The 24538-nt window shown below is 34.5% G+C and overlaps 1 protein-coding gene across 4 annotated transcripts in view; it reads left to right on the plus strand.

Annotated features, from left to right (window-relative positions):
* NOVA1 (NOVA alternative splicing regulator 1) overlaps positions 1-24538 on the plus strand; it is a 156604-nt gene that overhangs the window by 129254 nt on the left and 2812 nt on the right. For 2 of the 4 annotated variants that reach the window (XM_069784063.1, XM_069784065.1), the window contains exons 5-6: positions 9725-9790; positions 24280-24538. The exon at positions 24280-24538 is cut by the window's right edge and continues 2812 nt beyond it. In XM_069784063.1, the coding sequence (XP_069640164.1) occupies positions 9725-9790; positions 24280-24538 (325 nt within the window). The remainder of the gene's footprint in view (positions 1-9724; positions 9791-24279) is intronic. The other 2 variants (XM_069784064.1, XM_069784066.1) reach the window with 1 other exon arrangement.

The following is a 24538-nucleotide window of genomic DNA, read 5'->3' on the forward strand; positions in this document are numbered from 1 at the left end:
TGTTCAATTCAGTTTTCATACAAATAATCAAGATCTCTTTTGAACAGCGTTACAATTGTATATATGAAGAAGAGTAATCAGTTCCTTAAGTGACTTTTGGAACTGCTTTTTTCATTAACCCTTGAAATTCCTACTGGTTTATAATTATTTTATCCCTCCTAGTATTTCCTTGCGATTTCTAGCCATTCCAGCAGGAAGCACAAAGCACATGATAAGGCAATTAAAGCCTTTCTGTTCATTCTAGTGATAAGTGACGTAGCTGGCAATTGTTCCCTGACTGTAGTAGCGATTAGCATTCAGCACCAGTGTATCGACAAGTATCTGCACTGCGGCTGTCACACGAAAATAGGTTCCAACACAGTAATCTCAAACCTGTCAGTAGTCATGTAAGTACCCAGTAGGAGAGTATTAGAGAACAACAACAAATGTTTGTTTTAATACGTGGCTGTGTAAGACGATTCTCAATAGAAGAGAGCCGTTCAGGTATGGGTTTTCTCACAAGATATTATATTAGGATAACAGGAGAGAGCTTATTTAACTGGATGGAAGTCAGAAAATTTAGTGTTAAGGTGTAAGATAAATTCACAGCACACTCTTTTGCGTGGCTATAGTAACATATCAGGCTTAAGATCATTCAATTTTCTATAACATTTTAATTGTGGCAAGATGTTTTATATTAAAGATGAGTAAGGTGATTAAGCAAGGTTTAAGGAATACTTAATGCTGGGTTGCTGTTGGAGTAAGATTTTTAACTGGATTGGAGGACTCCCCATAAGTCATTGGAATTAGAGAACTGTCGAGTAAGTGTGTTGGTGAGCATACCTGATGTGATCCTTCCCGCTTTACGAGCATGTCAGTTGTATTCTCCTGACAGAGCTTGCATAGGGGCAGAACAATTTCTAGGCACACTTTCTACCGCAAGAGGAAAATAGCTCTGCCAGCAGAGGTTGGAGGAAGCTGGGCAGGAAATCTGGCTTCTATGATGTCTTCCTTTAAATGACTCACTTTGCCTCTGTTCAGATGAGATCATAACTCCTTTGTATGGCAATTTCAGCTTTTGTTCAATTGTTGTTTTTTGAAAAATCCAGTGTTCATGAAACTACTCGTTTTGTGCTTGTCAAGAAGAGGATACTCTCCAAAATGTCTTATATAGTAGAAGAAAACAGTTCCTTCAGAACTGTCGTGTGTTGTGTTATACTGAATTGCCACAGATGCAACACAAACCTCTGAGTTGGAAGTGGTTTTTTTCTTTAGTTCTTTCTTCCAGGAAGATATACATCTGTCAATATTATTGTTGTTAAATGTCTTGTTTATTTTTTTCGGCAGAACTTCCTTGGGCCTTTGTTTGTATTAAAAATTCATACACTGCAAACTTCCCAAGGAAGAAAGAACCAAAGAGGCAATAGAATTAGGGACATTTCAAATAATTTTTTTTTCTTTTTTTTTTTTTCCTTCCCCCTCCTGTCTGCCTGTCACGGAAAAGAACTCAAGCTTTCTGTACTTTTAGACTGCAAGCATCTGTGTTACCCCCTCATGAACTTTGTCAGCTCTGTTTATAACAGAACACTGACAGACTTATCGCTACAGTGGTGAAACTGTTCTGCCGATGCCCCTGGAGCTGGCAGAATGCAGCTTTACTTTTATTTACCAGAAGGAAGAAATCAATTTTACTTTTCCATAGTATACTTCAAGTGGCAATTTCATCTCAAAAGTGATGAATAACACCATAAACATTATATAAAACATGCTTGCTTTTCCTCTGTAGTACAGGTAAAGGTACAAGTTTTAATACTTAAAATTTTAAGTTAGGTGACATTGGATAGAAAAGTATTTCTATAATTAAACTGTTTACATATTTTGTTTACAAGATTATTTTTTTCTTCTTATCTCCCTGCTTTACTGATGTTACTATTATTTTAGAGGGAGAAACATGAGTGATATAAACCTAAGCTTTGTATTTCTCCTTTGTCTGTTTGATGTACAGCTATAAATGCAGTTGCAAACCCTTGCGTGTTTCCTTCTCCAATCCTCCCTTTTTCCATGAGGCTGATACAGCTGCTGACCTTTACTACTGGCTGTAAGAGAATAAAAGGCCAAAACACACATTCCCACTTACAAGTGAGTCAGGAGAGTGATAGGTAGGAATCCTTTCCCCTTCCCTTATAGTTTAGATAGGCTTGAGCTCAGTAATATAATAAGATTTATCGTCACAAACTTTGTATCATTAACTTAGTATATAAGCCTTCTTTTATTTTTACTTTTTTAAATGCATTCCTTTTTTTCCCATGACATTTGGATTTTATACAATTATACATTCTATTTTGCTTCTTTGTTGTTGAAACTCTTATTTTATCAGTTAATATAGTGTAATATAAATTTTGTGGAGTGTAGATAGGTGTAGGATTTGTCCATTCAGTCCTCAAGTTTTACAGGTTTTTGGAGCATATCTACATGATCTCGTTGCTGCAATATCTGTAATAAACAATACTTTTCAACCTTTTTACATGATGGGACCGAGCCAGTTTTCTTGGTGCTGCCTGTGCCCAGCAGATGCAGCACAAGTGTGTGGCTGTTACAATCCCGGTATCAGGAGTTTGTACTTTTGGCTTGTGTTATCTCTTTATTTTATGCACAATCTATAGCTTGCAATGCGTTATAATAGTACACATATAACTAGAGATTGGGGGATTAATTGATATCTCTAAATTGTAATGATTGATGTAGATGGTGTCCTTCTTTCTGACTTTAAAGAACGGTCCTATCCCTGTCTATAAAATGGCTTGCAGAAGTATAATCTTTTCATTCCTGATAGAGAGGTAGAATCTGAAAATACAGGGAGGCTGTCTGTAAAGCATACTGACAGCTTTTAAAGGGTTGATGAACTCAAATCACTTACATTTAATATATAATTTATTGTGGGAGCTAGAAGAAGAAATAGGAAAGAAAGCTTTGTTTTAGTCTTCTGTTATCATTAGGACATGGAATTTTGAAATATGTATAATATCCAACTTCAGATCATAAGTTTTTTATCAGTAGATTAATCTTAAAGTACAAATACTGAGTTTTAATGATGATCCCAGGATGCTAGATAGGCATCATAGGCCATTGAGATACTATCTCTATTTGCCTTTGGCAATTTGATGTGAGGGTTATTTAAGATACTCTGTCTCTGGTATTTTAACTGCAATATTCATCTAATTTTAATTCCCTAATTTTCATGTAATTTCTTACAGTGGTATTGAGAAAATCTGTTTTGTTTTTTAGGTCTGTCACAGATTGGCTGATGCTGGATGTATCACTTGATCTTTCCAAATCTCAGTACCATGTATTTAAAAGTGAAGTCAATGTAAAGTTATTTAGCATTCTGATAAAAGGCGCTGTAGAATTAAAAAAAACCTTCTTACTTTAATTTGATTGTTCAGAATATTTGCCACGGTAGTTCTCTGTGAGATAACAATTTGACCTTTTTTCAACCTGTCAGATTGATCATTGAGAAATACAACCATTTTATTTACATCCAGAAGGTGATATCCAACTTCCACACACAAGTAATATGCTGTTTGAAAGAGACTTCATCTAACAGACAATGTTTTATATGGACCCATCACTAAAGAATTTAGTACACCGGATTCTAAAATTATGAATACATGAAGACCACAAATACAATAAATTATTAATATATTAAATACATTCTTCTAATTATGGCATCAAACCATTTTTTTATTCACAAATAGATGCATGAGAAAGAAATCAGGTTTGGTGTGGCAGTGGTGTTCAGAACTATATGATAACTGTAAGAACCTCACCAGATGTTTAGGTGAATACAGTTGAAGAAATAGGCCCTGTATTTTGCTGAGTTTTTCTGGAAGGTCCCCAGACTTACAGTACAGTTTTGCTGCCTACAAAAAGATTCTTCGCATAATTTCTCAACATAATGTCCTTTTGATTAAGTCTCAGCAAGGACTTTTATCTTCAGTTTTAATAGTTATTCAACTTCACATTCAGAGTTCTTTTCTGTTTAGGTCTTGCTATTGCTGTTGTAGACTTAGCCAGTAATAATTTTGACTCCCCATTGAACATCATGCATTGTAACAAGGTTGAATGAAAGTGTCTACATTAGCTAGAAAACCGCTTCTCTTTCTAGTGTGAGAAAACCCTTACATTTCACATTTGTAGATAATTTTAATGATTGTGAATTCATATCTCTAAAAAGTGACCTTTTTGTTTCAATTTAATAAGAAGACAGAGTTCCTTTTTTGATTACAAGTTGCCTGTGGCACACTGTGGACAGCACGTAATAAATAATGGTTGAGATAACATATCTAGAAAAGGCTAGGGAGAATTGTTCCCCTGTTAAAGTGAAAGGGCTCCAGTAAAGGTTCCAGTGCTTCAGAGGTAACCTTCCCTGCTGCTTTTCAGCTGAAATGCTTCATTTCATGGCTAAACTCTAAGCAGAGTTAACCTATACTCCAGAGACTAACTGTAGACAATTTTTTTCTGCTTCTCAGGTTAATACATTACTTTTATTATATTTTTCTTGCTCTTTGATCGCTTTTCCCCAATATTTTGCAGTATCTGAGCTCAGCACTTTTGTTTGCATTGTCTCCTTAAAATAGAATTTTTTTAGATGCTATAAAGATTTTTACATAATTCAAAAAAATCTTATATGCTTTGGGTTTTTTTTACTCTTTCTTAATGTCTGTTTCAAGTTTTCCCCTTTGGACAACTATGTAGGTAATTATTTATGTTCGTATTCCTTTATATTGACTTACTTGTTTCCTTTCTTCTCCTCTCTCCCACCACACAGCATTTTAGGGTTCACTTCTTAAATGTAGGGGCAGTGTTGTCAGGAGCGTTCATGAGATGTGGGGAAAGATGTAGCTTCTCACTGCTAAATCTCTGAATACTACTGGCATATCATTCATAGGACGTCATGAATGATCTGCCAGTTGTAGTCCTGTAAGTAAAAAAGTGATTCTATGTTCATGTATCTTGTTTTGATTTTATGCTTGAAAAGAATTAGAATCAGTTAGCTTCCTATTTCACGCCCTCTTCAAAAAGATATGCTTTCTCAGTGTAATGGACAGCATTACTTTTCCTTTTATATTAAAATGGATAAATGCCTTAAGTAAATTTCTCCTCATGTTTTGAACTCTACCTGATTGTTAGATTTTGTTGTTGTTGTTGTTGTTTTTCCCCCATAGGTAAAAATCAGGAGAAAGAAAAAATGCATATAAAAGTAAAGCTTGAAAAAAATTGATAAAAAAGGAACAAACCAATCTCTTTTTTTCTTGTAAGAAAACAGCTTTTAACAAGATAGTACATGGTCACCCCTCTTGTGCATTTATGAAGACAGCCTATCATTGGTTTTAATCCTTAGTTTAGTCATTAGTTTTAAAATTTGTTAAAGGAAGTGAATAAAAGTAGAATTTTGGAAAGAAAGATGATTTAGAAAGCGTATAAATTTTACTGTAGTGTGACTTTAATGAAGCCTGCTTTTGATCTCATTATTTTTAAATCAGTGTTACTTCTGTGAACATGCTGAGATTCGGGAGAAAAGTTATCCTTACATTTTCCTCAACACTTACGATTTGTATGGGGTTTATTCACTTTAAAATGTTTTGGAGTGAACATGTAAAAAGATAATGCGTTTTGGATTGAATGGATTTTGCTTTAGACTTGCATGGATATCTTATTCAAGTTGTTTAAGAGTTAAAAAAAGATTTTGCACTGTAATTGAAGATCTTGTTCTTTCATTTATGGATATTTGTAGTTATGATACGTAGGTTTTGGCATTTGTCCATGTCCTTGTACTAAGAAAAGGTCCTATCTGCTTATGAAAAAGGATCGTTAAACCCATAAAAGTTGGAGAATACACATTCTTCTCTTTGTCAAAATATGGTAAAGGTCTTCAAATGTCCTGTGCAAAGGGGTGTTTAATTTTTTTCATTTTCTTTGCTCCAGCTGTTTTAAGCGTACTTCTTTTATCGACATAAAATGAAAATAAATAGCATGTTATAAAGTGCCAGATATTTCCATGTTCAAGTTCCATCCCATGTAGGCTGGAGTGAAAGTTGGCAGCATGTGACTCTGTGGCCTAACCAAGATTCTCTTTGACTTCGAGTCCTTAATACTCAGGTTTGGTGACATACCATATTCTAAGGTATACAGGCAAATAATCACTTAGTGCGCTCTTTGCTATTTGAACAACCCAGAGAAAACAGAATGTCAGAGCGATTTCCAGAATGCAAATCTGAATGACTTTATGGCTTTTTTTCTGCTGCGTACTGTATCAGTCACATGAAGGTTAGACCATAAGTTTTCAACTCTTCAGAATTTAACTTATCAGCTCTTAAGGAGTTCAGAATTTATATGATCAAGAGTTGTATGAGAATGCGAGAAGAAACATTGAGGTTACAGAGCTTACTGTCACACCAGGACAAGGCCTGTACAGCACAGACTATAAGGTAGAAAAGGCAATACCAATTTTTTTCTAATGTGTCAGAGGTAGGCTGAGTGAGGCATGGTTAGGCCTGGCCCTAGAAGATCCTGCTTTGGGCATATGTTAGTTAATATTTGTGCCATCTGAAGCATCACTTCCACAAGCTGTTTGTATGCTAGATGTATTGTCTGCCTTTTGCATGCCTTGAGAATTCATCCGATGGTGAGAAGTCATAGATAGATGTGAGATAAACCCACCAATTAAAGTAGGTGTCTGCCTGACTTGAGTGAAAAATGAGTGTTCTTTGTGTACAAATCATAGAAAAAAGCTGGCTGACTTGTTGCACTATAGGGAATAAGAGGTGCGAGGTTTTTCCTCTTCCAGAGATAAGGTGCATTTGTTGAGAACTTTCTTTGCCTGTAACATAGCATCCCAGACTTAAGATGGTCAGTCAATACCTTTACCCTGCAGTAAAAACAGTATGTAACTGCATCTTATTCAGAAGCAGTATTTTCCCCTAGTTTTGTGCCTGTAGTTTTCACACTTGTTGGGTTTGGGGCTTGGTTTTTTGTTTGGTTTGGTTTTGACATTGTTTGATTTTGGGGGGTTTTTTTTGGTTTTGGGGTTTTGGGGTTTTTTTTTTTTTTTAGCTTCTGAAAATAAATTAGACTCCCTACAAGTAGTAACAGTTATTCAGAGGGATAGTTTGCAGTTGATAGTGGATCCGTGGGAGGATCATGACCATAGACTCTAATAAGCATCCTTAGAAATGCCCAGGGGCTGAGTCCAGTGGTCTGTTACCTCCCAGTGATTTACGTTTGAATCTTTGCAGTTTGTAGCCTTGAAAGAGTATTTGTCTGGGGGTACAGAATGACTGCTGGCTGTTTGGCCTTCTGTTTTCCCCTGCTTCTCAAGTGACACCTCAGCAAAAGCAGCCTTAGAGATCAGAGTCTTTCTGGACTCTCCCCCCATCCCCCCACCATAATTCAGCAATAATAAACTTCTACATGCCAGATTATTCATTCATTGATCTTGCCACCTGTGATTTGGATAGGGTTAGAAAAGTGTGTTTTAAATTCCTATTCCTTTAAAGTTTCTGAAAGCCTGCAGTTTGGCAGTTCTGCAGTGTAAATTCTTCTTTCATGTTTCTAGTAACCTAATACATGATCTCCATGCTTCTCAGCTTTTTGTGGTTATTTTTGCTGTTCACTTAACCAAACCATAAATGTAGTAAGAATATTTTGATCCACTTTATTCTCTTAATAGTAATTGTAATAATTGTGATAATAAATTAACAGCTGCCCCCTACCCATGAGATACTGAAGTGCAGTCTCCATGTAAGCTCTTTTAAAGTGTTACTGCTTTATGGAATAAAACTGTTTTATGAAACAGATTAAACTGTGATTAATGATGTTCTTTATAAAGCATACTGAAGCAAAACACAATTCCTCCAGATCTTCTGCAGACCAGTGCTCATGTATAATTAAGTGATGCAGGAAAAAAAAAATCAAGTCAAAAGATATGCAGATCTTTACAGAATATTTATTGATCATAATACATTTAAAATGTTGAGTAAAATAACTGTGTAAATATTGTCTAGAACCAGTATTATCACATTCAGTTTTAGAAATAGAAGGAAATAACAGATAGCTGCCTGTTAAAGACATCTCACAGGTTATATTTCACCTGTATTTGAGCTGTTCTGTATAAATTCCTGCTTTAACTATGTCAAGAGTAATTAGGTAATTAATTGCTACATTAACATTTACAGTAAAGACTGACTGTACACAATGTGCATGTATACATTGAGGGTTGTCTTTGCTGCATGTGATTTCTAAGTAAATTGTAAACTATGCCTGCCTTACATTAATAGGAACACATGTGAATGAGGGTAATAAAAGGAGGAGGTTACAACCTTGATGGGATGAAAGTTATGTTTTGAAATCTGAATTTAAGAATTTAATTTAGATATTACTAATGCCAATAATTTGTGTATGTTTTAGTATAAAAATATTTTTTAATATAAAGATACCTTTCTGCTATGTTTATTTTTATTAAGGATTCTAGTCAAAAAACATGAGCTGTAAAATGCCTTAACTACAAGTGTTATGATTACAGCAGGTATTTCATAAATGTAATTATATTCCATAGCCTATGTGCCATTCAGTACTTGTTATTCAAACCAAAATAGAATTACTTAACTATAATATGATAATGACAAGAAGTTAACTGAATACATGGCTTGTGAAATACAAAATTTTTATTATGGTTCTAATTGTCCTATTATTTACATTACTAATACAGAAAGCCTTTGGTTTTGACCTATCTAAATTTTATTTTGATGGTAAGAAAAAAAAAAAAATCAATAAAAGTGAAAAGAGTAAACTTGTCAATTTGAATGTCAGAGGGCTCAGCAAAATTAGTCCTTTTTAACATCACCAAAAGCATCTTGTCATTTCAAAATTAATAAAAGAATATTTTTATTTGAAATAGAACTTATTTTTACTGTTGAAATAGTAAAATAAATCTCATTGTTAGCAATAATACTGCACAGTAATATTAATAAAAACTATAATTCAGATTGTGTGCAGTTTTATGTAAACTTTCTGAGATTATAATATTATATAATGCATTTATTGAGCTCTGTCTAAAAAGAGTCTTTACTGTAACAATGTTCACAGTGAACATTTGTTAAGTGATAAAAAGGGACAAATGTATTATGAAATCAAAACTGATTAGTAAATGTTGATTTCCTCACCTTTACCTCATTTTGAGACAGGTCATTCATTTTTTAATTTTTATTTTTGTATTTGTCTGTTTCAAAATAAAAATAAAATGCAATCTGTGGAAGCTGAAGAATAGTTATATAGTGTGCATAGGAGCTGAGATCAAGGCAAGAGTTAGATGCAAATTCTTTTTCAGTGTATCTTTAAAAAGAGAGATTTAAATCCAACTTATGAAAATGCTGACTCCATATTTATTCTTGGAAAGGTATTTTTCCAAGTTAATGCACGCACAGAATTACACATATGTAATACAGGTATAAAAACCTGTGACGTGTATGTGTAAATACAGCTATATTTAACATTTGTGCCCCACAGCCTTATTTTGCATAAGGAGTCTTTTTTTTTTTCCCATGTGAACATTTATATCAGCTGATTATCTAGCCAAAATTATTAATATGTGCAAGTTATCTATATTCAAGTATTGCCTGTGCCTAGCTTTTGTAATGCTAAATTAAATCTTAAAAGTTGCTAATTTTTTTTTTTTGCTTATTTATAGTTTTCCTTAATGAAATTTGGCTCTACAGATTCCCATTGTATGAGAAATATAACCCAGAGTACAGAGGTATGGAGACAATATGGTTTGCAAATATGTGGTTTAATAATAAATATATACAATTTTCCCCACTGAGGTAAATTTGGTATGCTCTAAATCCAGGATCTTCACGTTTACCGAGGAGGATGCAATTGTACCTTCAATTGTCTCTTGTAATTATAGCTTTTTTTGATAAGCTAGGCTGACTTTCATAACTGGTCTGTGTTAGCACCTATCAATCTTTTTGTTTCTGTTTACTCAAATAATTGCTAATTTATGTCATTGCCTCCACTTATTCCAGTGTTCTTTTTCTCTTCCAGCAGTAGTTACTATTCCCTTGTGGCTATCTTGGTTAAAAATGTATAACTACAAGTTTACAAAAGGGTAAACCAGAAAGTAGATATACATATAAATTAAACATATACATATAAGTTGACTGGGGTGAATGTCAAGTTCTAAGCCAACCACTTAACTTAGTTGTAGTTACTGATATATTTCCTGAGACCGGCAGCTTGATATTACCTTGCTCTGTGCTCTGATCCTTGTCAGAGACGTAACGTCGGGCTCTGAGAGGAAGGTTTCGAATTGGCTTGTCAGGAGGCTCTATTAGCATTAGAGGGCTACGGAGTCCTGTAGTAGTGCTTATTAAGTTTGAAGACACCCACCCATTTGTGAAACTACCTCTTTTCTAATAAAAGTTTCTGGCAATTACTATTCTTTATGACCTAGAGAGATATGGTTATTTAAGTGTTTTATCTTTAACTGTCCTTCCTTTCTCATTTGAAAATAATTCTCAAATTACATCTATGAGATAGCATCCCTGAGAATTTCACTGAGTAGTTTTTGCTATACAAAATTCTTTTTTAATAGTTAAGCAACAGTCGATACAAGAAAGAATCAAGCCTCTGCTGCCCGTCATCTTTTGCAAAGCCAGGGGTGCAAAGCAGCCATAGCCCTGGATACCGGTAATCTAGGTGGACCAGATGCTTTTTGCATAAGCCAAATTTCTTGCCATTTTTCACTGTTCTTATAGTGAAAAACACCATGAAGCTACGCAGAACAACCGGTAGGTCAGAACATGAATAAATATGCTCTTACTTTCACTGAGCTGAGACATTAATGGGGTTGCCACAAGGATTTTAATTCACGTGTGTCTCCCCTTCCTCCTTTTGCTGAGAAGAATGGAGAACAGAATAATTACCCCAGGATTTTAATTACAAATAATATAGAAGGGAATGTTAGGGATTATTATTATTTTATTTTATTTTATGGCCATGAAAACTCAAATGTGTTCATTTAGACGCAGTACATTCATCTTTTAACATCTTTATTGGTTGCTGTTTGCCACGTTCATTAGTTATAAATGTAGCAAGTAATTTATCATTCCAGCATGTTTACTTTATGTCTTTTGGTTGATATTATAAGCTTTATCTTTCATTTTACCTTACAATTTTGTGATCTGCGAGTAAAGAGCATGTGCAGAACTGGTGCCAGGTGAGGTCAAGACACAACATTAAAAAAATGCCCTGTTCTGTCTCTTCTTATCTCTTTATGTGTAACTAAATACAGACTGACTATAAAAGATACCTCTCAGTTAAAAGATACATTATTTACATTACTTAATATTGTTAAGAGCAGAAATTTGGGTTCAAAGAAAGGTTGGAGAATCTCTTTAAATAATTCTGTAACAGAGTGGGGGTTTTATTCCCTGATCTTGTAATGTGGAGAGGTTTCATTTGGTTTTGTGCATAAGCACACTCATGGCTGACGTGATTGCAGCTGTGACAGTCTAAGACTTGGTGAGCTTGGGGGGAAGGGATGGCTCCATCCATTGTGTCTGTATAGAGTAGGAATATGTGCATGTCTTCCATACGGACTCATTTGCTTTTGTTTTTCCTTATTGTTTTTAGAATCAGCTGAATTGTGAACAAACAATTTAAAGAGGCACTGCTGAATAAGTAGCTTCTGTACTCTCTGAGTGGGCAGTGTTGGCTAGAGACTAAATGCAATAGGACTGTTTCTCCTTAAAAGTAGTCAAGTATTATGGAGTCACATATAGAAGTATATATGTACAGTACAGAAGTCTGTGTGTGTATATATAGTAGTGATATCTTCAGGTGGTTTGGGATTTACCATTTCTCTAAGCTTTGCATCAACTCTTATGTCAGTGGGAATGGTAAGAAGGACTTCCCTCTTCTTGTGGGTTTTTTGGGGTTTTTTTGTTTGGGTTTTTTTTTTTAAATTGTGTGCCTAACTAGATGTTATGAGTGTTTAAAATCTTCCTCCTTTTAAAAACTCCGGCTCTACCATCTTATTATGTGTTTATAACTGAAGGAAAACTGATGTTTACTAAATCAAGTAAGGAACTCATGAGAAAATTTGTGTTTATATTACTTTTAGGAAAACATTTGTCATTACAGTTCAGTGCCTAGACCTGACAAGGTACCTTCCACTCTTCTTTTTCATGTTAGAATAGTTTACATAATGGACTTTGATGAGAAGGGGTAAGTTTTTACACAGAGTGTTTATATCCCTGATCAGTGACTCACAAACTCTTCGTTACAAGATTATTAAGGAGACATTCAAGAAAAAGGACATGGGCATGCAGCTGCAATTCAGAACTGGCAAGGAGTCTCATTACTAGGAGTTTCTTAAATGAGTGCTTGAATTTAGTTTTTTTTTAAATCCTCTAAATAAATGGTTTGGCTATTGGGTTTGCTGAACATGCAAGCATGCTTTTTGGATTAAGAAGCCTAAATAAGCATCTAGGAGTCTAACTTTAAGTATGCATTTTTTTAAATTAATGTTAATTTCCTGTTTCATAGAATATAATATTTCTAGAGTCCTGAGAAGTCCTGGAAAAAAAAGTACATTTTTTCCATTACTAGCTGTCTCCTTCTATCCATAAGTTCAGTTCTTTTGAAACAAATGTCCTGCTTAATTGAAAATCCAGTTCTAGATGTCAAACACTATACCAATAATAGTTTTCCGTGCCAGTGAGCCACTTCATGTACTGAGCGATCAAGTCCTTCCACCCAGTGCTCATCAATAGAAGTGTGGATTGTTTGATGAGAGTCATCTGTGTCTAAATTTATACCTACCATATTATAGATACTACTACAGAGATACTAATAGCCTCTGTGTGTAATGGTTAAAAAATACTGATATTAACCGAGTACAGTAAAGGAAAAGTGAACTTAGATAAGTGCTGAAGGATGTGCAGATGTAATTATATAGGGTTTTTTATTGTGCAGGGAAGAAATTGAAATGCTTAATAAATAGTAGAAGTTCTAAGCACCAAAATTAGTATAAACCCTTCCTTTTTCTAAACAGCAGGTAAATCTACCATGGTGTCTAGTAAAATACTGATGAGATGGAGGTGGATCAGTGATACCAGACTCTTGTTTGGCATTTTAACAGCATTGACTGGCTGAACCTTTACCTTTGCCAGGTGCTTTTCCAGCAGTGATGGTGTGGTGTATTGCAGCTGGAGTATATTCACTCGTCTCTGTAATCTGCTGCCCACTAATTATCCTCCTCCTTCTTCTCCATCCATGCCATCATGGGCTGTGTTTTTTATCACAGAGACTGTCTTCCTAGTATACAGGATTTCATTTCACAACTTTTAAGCAGTTACTATCAAAACACCCTTAGTAAATTCCTACAGGTGTCTTCTCTCTCAAAGTAGTAATTAAATTGATGGAACTCTTCAATGTTTAAAAAAAAAAAATCATGGAAGTCCAGGCTTTTTTAAATTGTTATTAGAGAAACAACTGATGAATAGCTATATACTCGCATATGTATGTACTTATACCCACTGCTAAATCTTAGCAATAATATTTTATCCCCATATGTACAAAGTCCAAGCAAGGATCAGAAGAAACAACTGGGGCATGGTTCTAAAATCTTTTAGTAGCTGTGATGAGCTGAAGTGATTAAAATCTATCCGACTATCAGCCGTCAGTCAAAACCAAAGTGTTTAGCAGAATTTATCACCATATCTAACAAAGAAAATGACTAAAAAATTGCTGTATTTCTACATGACAACTGTTGGTAAGTGTTGAAAGGTAATTTATATTGCCATAGTTCTTTAGAAATAGAAATTTGATATTTTTATGTTAATTTACATACCCTTCTGGTCTTTACTGTATTGTTTCTGTACTCTTTTATATTCTTGGAGTCTGCCTCATTTCTCAGTTCAGAATAACAAGATGTTTCAGATTCTAGGTAAAAGCTAGTTGCACTTTCTTTTACCTCATTCTTTCAATCTATATGATTTTTTCAGTCCCACAGCTTCTCACTTAAAACTTGAATTTTCAAACAACCAGAATATGATAGCTGTGATAGCAAAATTGGTGGATATTTGTGAGTATAGAAAAATTGAAATATGGAAATTGACAGTGTATTTTAAGAAAAGGACTAAAAACTGTCATATATTCTGAGCACTTTACTCTCTTCTTTTGGAAATCACAAACCTGTTGATACAAGTAACAATAAAGTTCGTATTGCTAATCATCAAACTCTTTTTCTTTTGACCTCCCACAAAAAGATCTCAAGGAGCTTTGAGCAAGGGAAGTGACTTTTTTTTAATGGTCCTTACAAATCCTTCTTTTTCATACCATAGAATTGAAATGGTTCTGCTAAATCCCCTTACTTTCACAGCTTTGGAAAGAGAGGCCTCCTCCAGATGGTATAGAGTTGAGAACTTACATTTTGTTCTGAATTGCCAAATGAATGCTTAATAAAGGTGCTACATATCTTGTAGAAATCAACTGTAGCAAAAATAATCTGAAAACAAATTAGAAGTGCTACCTTCCTTTTGTCCTATCAGTCCTATAGATAGATTAATTTTAAAATGTAGTTTTCCGAGATTAATTTTGAGCATTCTTAACTGCAATGCTGAAATGTGATTTTGATTTTAAATTTTTGGATGAAGTTTAGTGTGCTGTTAAAATAATGATGTAATATTATGTAAATTATGTAAAATATAATGCCGGCAATGTCAGAGGATGAGTATTTCAATGTATTTCTAATATCCTGTTTTAAGCTTTTCCATGCTTTCAAGTTCTAGTCAGCTTCAAGGAAAAGTGTCATTGACAATGTAACAGCAAGTCCCTTTGCACTTTGCTATTGGCTATCCTTTCCTCTGAATTTAATTAAGTGACATAACTACATTGTATCATTTTCTGCATTGATTTTTTTTTTAGAAGCACATCGTTGTGTATTTTAGCCACATTTATCAAAGTTTATACTGAAAGTTGGGCACTGTTGAGTAGCTGTGAGGTGCTGTAATGTTAACATTGCATATTAATCTTGAAAATTTCTACTCCAGTCAAAGGCATATTTAAGAATACTGTTAGGCTTCTCTTGGACTTGCAGGTCCACAGCCATTTAAAAAAAAAATAAATAAATAATTGGAAGCCTCAGTCTCCTTGAAGTCAATGGAAAATGGGTTCCTAAATGTTATAAAGGCCATCCAAGATTTGCTATGAACATCTTATCAGATCTGCCGTATGTTTCAGGCATAGGATTTCTCCCAGTAATTGCTTTCATCAAGTATAAGATTTCTAGTTAAAATACAGCATATCATTCAGAACAAGTTTATGGCTGATCTGCTACTGGGGAGTATATGTAAAGCTAATGGATGCAGCTTTTTAAGGGTTGACTTGAGAAGTGCAGAAATGTCCTAGTCATTTATGTACTTATTTTCTTTTGTCTGAAGATTTTTCAGGAAAGCAACCAGTGCAATGCTGCTTTGGACAATGAGTTAATAGCCATGAGGAGCCAAAGTAACATCTATAGGTTCTGTGACTGGAAAAGCATAAAAAAAGGGATACATCACCTTTGCCCCAACTTGTGTCAGGAAGATGGATTCACTTTGGAATCTGGAATGGGGTTTATGAGTTTATAAGTTAGATCTGGTCTAATGCAAAACAGTGGGAGTTTCCTTAATGCCATCAGCGAGGCATATTTGTTTTTAAAATAATGTACATTATCTGCATTTTTGTAGACTATTTTGTATTGAGAAGTGTCTTTTCAGCAATTCCAATAATGAGATTACATTATAATTATATGGTGTCCTTCAGTCAGAAGCATCCCAAATTACTATACTCAATACTACTGTAAATATTCATGCTTTTGTGAAACCCATCCTTGACTCTGGAATGTTGGCAGGTATTCATAGAGCACCATGCAAAAAATTAGATGAGGAAAAGAAAAAAGGGAGATTTTAGATAAGGGGAGGGGGAATTACTGTGAATTTAGCTGGAGAATAGGGTTAACATTCTACTGTCACTGAAAGTGTCATTCAGACTTTACTGGCCAGAGCAGTTAGTATTCCTGCTTTCTGACTTAGAAGATGTTTCATCTGAACAATGGCACAGCCAATATAGATGTCTAATTTTCTATGTGTACCACATAATCTGCAATTGAGTGAAATTCTATGATTTTTTTGCTCTTGTATAATTAAGTATGTAACCAGCTCATTCTTTCTTTTTTTAATTATAAAAAAGTGAAAAGTATAAATGAAGCTACTCAAAATACATTACACTTCTCTGCAAATGTAATTTGAAACTCATGAAACATTAATGCATAAAATATAGAATGTTGTTTTTATGCTACACAGAAAAAATTAGAAAAGTTAAGTTTCTTCTCTATGTTATTAAAACTATGTATCATAGAGAATTCATGGAGGGTTTGGTTTCTTCCATTCCCATACTTTTGAATCATGTTTTCATGAGGGATACTCATGAAACTACTCATAGACTTTTGTGTGTGCATATGTGTGTGTAAATTTTTGATAATACTTTGTTCAGAACTAGATAATCTCATAAAATCAACCACCTGTATAACCAACATCATTTTAATAATTATTCTCTCTCCACACACAACTTGCATTGCACACATTTAGTAAAAACTGCTTTTGAGAGAAGAAGCCTTTCTATTTATGAGTTAGAGCCTACACACACTGGTGACAGAACGGCAACTAAAGCAGAGACTGGAGAATTTGTTTGTTTGTTTGTTTAAACATGATTTGTTAATTCCTTGCTGTGAGAAGTTTGCATTCCAAATGACAACTTTAGTTAAAAGCATGAAAGAAAAATCTTAATGTTGATACTTTTAAGGTGGGCAGAACCGTAATTAAGTAGTAACTAAAAGAAGTGGGAGGTACTTTTTTCAGTCCCCCAAAAAGTGTCAAGGTTTAATATAAAATACTAATAGAAGAATGGTCTAGATTTAAGCCAAAGCAGCAATTTGTGAAAAAAAACCTTACGTATTCTTTCCCCTAGTAAATAGTTCTCCAGCTTTGTTCCAAGGTTCTAAGCCTCATGATTTCAGATGTCAATTATTCCCAAGCACTTAAGCTGAAGTTAAATTTCTATTGCATGATAGTTTTTAGGACTAAAATGAAATAATACCTTTGCGAAATGCAGCTTCAGCTGAGAGGAGGTCTGAGAACTGGAACAAAATAAGCACTTGTGATAAACAGTAGAGTGGGAATCGGCCCAAACTCCTGCTGCAATGGACTGACAGATACAAATAAATGTTTTAGAATATCTGTTTGCACTGCCGTTTTAATTTATTATATTTGTAATAATCTAGTATGATTTTAACTTGAGAAAAACCTCTTACTTGTAATAATATTTTTTTCAATGGATTAATTTAACTTTGAATTGACTTGAAAGAAAAATTAGTTATGAGGGCAGAAATACCACAAAGTAGCAACATAGAGAAATAACAAAAGTGACATTCATCTTGCAATAATTTCAGGTAAAATATATGAAGGAAGTACTACATATATATGTGCTGCTTGTGATAAGAAGAAAATCTCAGGAACACAAACGTGTCTAGAAATAAAAGATGTGCTTTATGTTGAGGAACAAAGTAGCAGCAGCTAATCTTTTCCTGTAATCCAATTGCACTTGTTCACAGAATGTTTCCATTCTAGACATCCTTTTATAGACAGAGAGAACTTGAATTGGTATGGCATTTACAGAGTTTAAACATAATCAGGGAAGATGAAGACTAATTTATGATTAGGTTTATTTACATTATGATCTAGCTAAATTTACAAAGAACTGCTTCTCTTTTTATGGATATTTTCTCTTTTTTGTAAGAAAATATCAAACAGACCATTAGAAAGATGTCTCTATTCCTTCTAAGTATTTTCTCCAAAAATAAAATGTATACTCTTGGACTGAGCCACCAGGAATTTGTTCAGTGCAAAATACCTCTGAAAAAGTAAGTTTGTATTTCACCATATGTACATGTGGAACCCAATCGAGAGCTATTGAAATTAGTGAGAGAAATTCCACTAACTTCCTTGAGGCTACATATGTGCAATCAGTAGAGATTTGCTGTGTAAGCCGGCTGTTGGAGGCTGAGCCCAAGTCCGATGTGAACAAGCACCTGTCCAGACCAGCCTAGTATTTCTGCCTGCTGTACACATAGGATGATTCCTGACCTTTTGGTAGCTTGTTCTGCCTTGAACTTGTGGCTGACATTGGGTATGTAGCCAGGGACTTTCCAAGAGTTGCCTGATACAGCGGAGTGTGGCTGTAAATTCTAAGTGCGTACCGGCATCATCTCGCCTGCAAAGTATTTAGTTATCTTTCTGCTTAATTCTAGTGCACTTCTATCACATCTTTTGTTGATCCTGATTTTTATCCCCGATTTTCATCATACTGCTGCTTCAGTTTAAGGATGGATGGCACAGGACTACTCACATCAATAACAGCCTACTGTAGCAGTGTGTTTAGCCTGCCACACAGAGAAATAACATGTGGCTCTTACTCTTCATTGCCTGCTCTCTACAGGAACTTGTGCTTTCAGAATACCCTCTGATCAACTCCAAGCCTATAGTCAAATGAGCAGCTAAAATAGCATGAAATTTTCATAGGTGTAGAATCCAGAGCCCAGATGGACTTTTAAAGAGTTTAAAGTTATTGATGAGCAATGAAGACAGAAAAAGAGATAAAATGGAAGATAGTAATTTAAATATAGTTTTACGGGAATACAATGATTTGCTTTAGAGAGACTAAAATGTAGAATTGTGCCAGATGAGGATAAATTTGTTAGATTAGAAGGGACCTTTTTGTAAAGGTATTTCTCTGTTAAGATAAAATAACATTACACAAGTAGTTGAAAGATTTAATGGAAGTAAAAAAGTACAACTATTACAGAAGATTCATGGCATGAATTATAATTAAACTTGTGAAAATAAAAGAGGAAAAAGGAAAGCTGAATAACAGCTTAAAAAGCTCCTTGGTTCATTAATCTCTGTGCAATCTCTTCAGAAATAATTCTGTGAGGTGGAATAAGCAGAGGATGATGCAATTAAATGCTTCCACTGTCAAATTGTTGGGTTCGGTTTTTTCCAAGTTTTGATGCTATTTTGTGTAAGCAGTGAGACTTTTTTCTTTTTCTGGTGCAATTTAGTACAGCCATGTGCCACACCACCATGTGAAGCTTTAAACTTAAAGCCATGGTTTTTGGCCTCCTACGTACAGTTAGTCTAATAGGCATAACAGCCACATCAAGTGCTAATTCTTGCTATCTAGCCAGTCAGCATGCATTTCATCCTCCCACTACGTTTGCCAGGTAAATGCTTTATATTAGCTGGGTGGCACATAAGGTACTAGTCTGTGATTGCCACCCCCCCACCTCCAGAGACTGAGAAGTGAGAATATAACCAGAGCACATGTCATAAGAGAGAGGGAGGGCAAGGAAATAAGATAATAGAAAAGTGAAAGGGGTTGGGAACCTTGCTATAGGTAGTTGGACGTGCTTACACGAGAGGAGTGAGAATGAAGATTGGGGAGATAGAACATGAGGTGTTAGTGTGGGTAGCAGTGCAGGTTTGGTCATGGTTTTGCTTCCCATAAAGATATTTTGCGTGTGTTGATATACACTCATAGCTGCTCAGTGCAGATTATCTCCTTGCAGCATAAGGGAGGGGATGAGAAGTGGCATAGCATAATCACCAAACATCTGGCATTCCACAGTAGATGCTATGCAGCTCCCACAACTGAGCCAGGACTTTCAGTCTGGTAGATCAGAGGACTTTTATGCGATGCTGACGTGATAGCTGAGAGCAGCATGGGGTTATGCAAGTGGGTTGTCAATAAGTGGAAAAGGATTAGGGAATTAGCTGATACAGAGTTGAGGAGTCTAGGATTTTGCAGCATGCAGGGGTGAATATGAGCCACTAATACTAAGTTAAAGCAATTTGAATTGTGTCCTCTGGACATAATGGCTGAGAACCCTCGAGTACCGAGCATCCTCCTCTGAAGTGCAGAGTTTCATCAACTCTCTGCTGACTTTGTTGGGAACTGAGGGCAACAAACTGCTCTCCGGTTTGAGCCCTTCTTAAGCACCACAGTTTCTTTGACTGTTGCACCTTTGTCAAGGCTTTTAAAGACATAACAATGTATTAGTGAAAACATATGCAGTGAAATTACTTTGTTTCTTTTATTTTTGTTATAGTTTGGTTCCTTTTCAGGGGAGAAGTATTATACTCGCTGAGCCTGATTTTTGAACTTGCTTATGCCAACGCAAATAGGATGAGAGTGATGCCTGTGGAAGTAATTAATTTGCTTTGTGAGTAAGCAAATGTCATAATCGCTATCCTCATTTTTTATAAAATCTATTTGGCATGAAATAGAAGTTGAGTTCCTTCCATTTTTTCTTCCTACAGCATTTGAAAAAAATTAAATTGCATATATATTTTAAGCTTACGTTCATAATTGCTTTAGATACTCTCCTTTTTGCAGCACAAATTTCCACATAGCCAGGAGCATACGCACAAGCCTGGAAATCTAATGTTCCTGCATAGTCAAAGATACCTTTATTGGATAGCTCAGAGCACGTATTTTGGGTGGTAGTTAGGTTTCTCACTTCTGCATCCAAATCACTTTCTGAACTTCTTATCTGTAAAAGGGAAGTAGGACCACTGTCCAATTTCCCTGACAGACGGGGAGTTAAGTCCTTAAAAAATGGTGTTGGTGCAGGTAACAAAACCAAATAGATAATCTTTGCTGTTTCAATTTCTGTTTGTATAACCAGAGTTGAGACCAAGAATTTTGTTGTATTATTTTATACCTTGTAATTAAGTGACCTTATGGATTTTAGGCTTCAACAGAGAAAAAAAAAAAAATTGCATGATTTCATTTATACTGGCACCTAGAGGGCTGTAGCCTAATATGTTAGATACTGTGTTAGTATACAATACAACCAATGTTGCTGTAAAGAGTTGATATTCCAATATATAAACCAGGGAAAATCAAGTGAATGCAGGAAACAGATGGAGAATTAGAAATTGGTAGCAAGATTAATATAAATTAAAAAAAAATCCTAAATATGTTTTGCTTTTTAAAGCAATTATCTCCATTTTTAAATAACATTTTCAATCAGTTGTCACAAATACAGGAATGTTACAATTTAGTATCTCAATGCAGATGTTGCCATTTATTTCAAGAAGAGCAGGATTTTACTTATATTTTAAGCAAAATGCATACGGATGTATTTTTGTTTTGTTAAAAACGGAATTTTGATTGAAATATAATGTTTCGTGTGACATCTTAGTCTAACATAGGTTGTGCATATTGTCTAATTTTTTAATACATGTATATTTTTAAAAGTTGTCCTGTATGTTAATAGGTGAAATATTCACCCTGGCAGGGGTATATTCCTATACTAAAACAAATTGAGAGTTGCCAGTTAAAACACACAACCTGATGTTTCTAAAATGGATATTTAGAAAAGGATATTTTTATTTATCTCAGAAGCAGACAACCATATAACATATTAATCCAGCAAATCCAAGATTTCTGAAATGCATCATAATTTCTCTGTTGTTTGTATGGCTAAGTACAAAAACATTTCTGGACAAGGTAGGAGTGGATGAGTATGAAGGAGGAGATCATTCTTTATCTTTCCTCTGACTAGACAGATAATTTTGTCGAACAACCAGAGCTGTTAGCGGTGAACCAAATGAACTTTTGTGATGTCAATTGAGAAACATAGTATTTTCTTATTGAGAAAGTCTTTCTTGTTGCATACAGAACATTTCCTTCTTAATTTTGTGGCTGAATTAAACCATTATTTTATTTTACTACACCAATCCTTTAGAGTAATTTTAGCCATATTACAGTAACCTGGATTTTCATGTTGCATGTGTAGCTATGATATTACATGTGCTTCAATGCTGTCCTAAAATGAAATATTCTAGTTACTTCTGCAATCACATGTGTGGTTATGGGAGTGTATTTTCATACCTTCTTATGTTCTTAGGTTCTTCTCTTAAACTTACATAAGCGCTTACGCCTAACTTGGTCAGAACTGTGCACATTGGTTATGAAACCAAGCAGAATCTGGCAAATCACAGTTGTCAATCTCCCAACGAAGCTGTTAGTATGGCTTAAATCAGGGGAGTCAAGTAAATGTTTCCTATAGTATGTGGCACAAAACCATAATCATGAAGGCTGTGCCATGCAATAAATGATTCGCACTTATTATTGAGTTTTCCTGGGTGACTTTTTCTACAACTTCACATTTTTGCAATGTTAGTTAAAAAACATACAAAACAACAAACCAAAGCAAACAAACCCCTGAAATATATATATTTTTAAAAAATCTAAACATTCCTTATTTTTAGCAATTAGTTAATACATTTTGTATCTAGATCCCAAATACCAAATCAAATCTTAAGAGTGGTTTCCTCCTTTTTCTGATAGGAAAACTAAAAAAGGGCACCTCAAAATCGCCACATAGTTTGAACTGCATTTTAAAATGACTGTGAGGTGTCCTGACTTAAAAATGAGTGTGTCTATAAATATATATAAAAAAACATTTCAGTGTGTGTGTGTCTGTATATATACACAAATATGTATATAAGTATATACACATATTGAGATGTTTGTGTTTTATAGGATTATTTAGTATATGGGTAGGCTAAATGTTTTTTCAATGCCATACGTTTATGTTACCTTTAGAATAAGTCAGCACCTAATAATTTTTTATTTATTCCATAGAACATCTTTTGTTTTGATGTCAATGAACATGAATGAAATTCTAAAGAATTTAAAAATTCTATATATGCTGTAAAACAATTCAGTGCAAAAATACAATATGGTATGTTACAATTTTTAATGTAGATATTGTGTAAGTGGAAAATAGAAATGTTTCTCAACTCTGTAGTATGCTGGATTTTCAAAGATTTGATTTTGATGCTACCATAATAGCTGGAAATATCTAAAATGGGTAAAACTAGAAAAAGCTTATTTATAGGGCATGCATTTTTATTCCAAATTAGCTTGACTTTATAATAAGCTTGACTTTATAATGAGGCAGTAAAATGAGAATGTTGCTAATAAAATTTTAATTGTATTTTGTATTGACTTGTTGCTGAGATTTTAGATGGCATTTTGGTGAAAGGATTGCGAAACTGAGAAGCGTTACCCCTACATATACAATCCACAAAACCTGGATGAATGGATATCAGTAGGCTACTAAAACTGTATATTTGTAAGATAAAACATCATATTAATTCAATATCATGAAGCAGATGGTACATTAAAACTGAGACACGTTTGTAAAACGTATATAAAAAAAGCTACGAAAAATATGTATAAATATTGAATTTTTATCTTGGGTGTCATTCTTCACTCATAGCAATAAGTCAATAAGGAATAAATTTGTTGACATTAATGAGGTTGTATCAGTTTGAAACTTGTTTAAACAGGAGGAAAGGTAGGATTTATAGGCAAATACCCTTCGTTTGGAGACATTTTGATAAACGTTTTAAGATGTACAAATGCCATATTTTATTCTTTCAAAATCTTCAGCGTTTAGATACTCTCTCCTGCTGTACTTCATGTCCACAGGCTGAATAATGATACAGTGTAGCACATAATGAATTTCTGTATACTGATGGATCCAGGTTGAACAATCAAGATCATGTCCTGTTCAAGACAACTATTTTAACTGTCCATGCTATACCATATTTGCTTTAGCCAAGGGTTTTGGGCTTCTTTGGGTTTTGTTGTTTTTTTTTTTTTAATTATTGTTACTGTAGGTGTTTTAAGGGAAGGTAAAGAATTTCAGGCGCATTTTGTCCAAGAAGCTGGTTTGCTACATTAGCCTGGAAAGAGAGGAATCAAATGAAAACACTCACTTTGATACAATCTAAGACAGTCTTTCCATATGAGCATAATACGTGCATTTGCTTAATCTTTTGGTCTGAAATGTACTATGCTGAAAGCAGTATATTCTGTGGGAGAATGATAAGTATGATTTTCCTGTTATCTTTAATTCTTTGTATTGTATATTTGAAACAGATGCAGAGCATTAAAAAGCGCGATGAGCTGTATTTCTTTTCAATATTTTTTTTAACCTTTTCTTTTAAAAACATGGTAACTAACTTGCTTCATTCTTTTCCTTCCTTTTATAGGGTAGCAAAATATTATAGTGTTTATGCACAAAGCAGAAGTATTATTTATATATATTTTTTTTAATTACAGGTAAAGATTATAGTTCCCAACAGCACAGCAGGTCTGATAATAGGGAAGGGAGGTGCTACAGTGAAGGCTATAATGGAGCAGTCAGGGGCTTGGGTGCAGCTTTCCCAGAAACCTGATGGGATCAACTTGCAAGAGAGGGTTGTCACTGTGAGTGGAGAACCTGAACAAAACCGAAAAGCTGTTGAACTTATCATCCAGAAGATACAAGAGGATCCACAGAGTGGCAGCTGTCTCAATATCAGTTATGCCAATGTCACAG

The sequence above is a fragment of the Haliaeetus albicilla genome, chromosome 5, assembly GCF_947461875.1.
Source record: "Haliaeetus albicilla chromosome 5, bHalAlb1.1, whole genome shotgun sequence".
Classification (NCBI taxonomy): Eukaryota; Metazoa; Chordata; class Aves; order Accipitriformes; family Accipitridae; genus Haliaeetus; species Haliaeetus albicilla.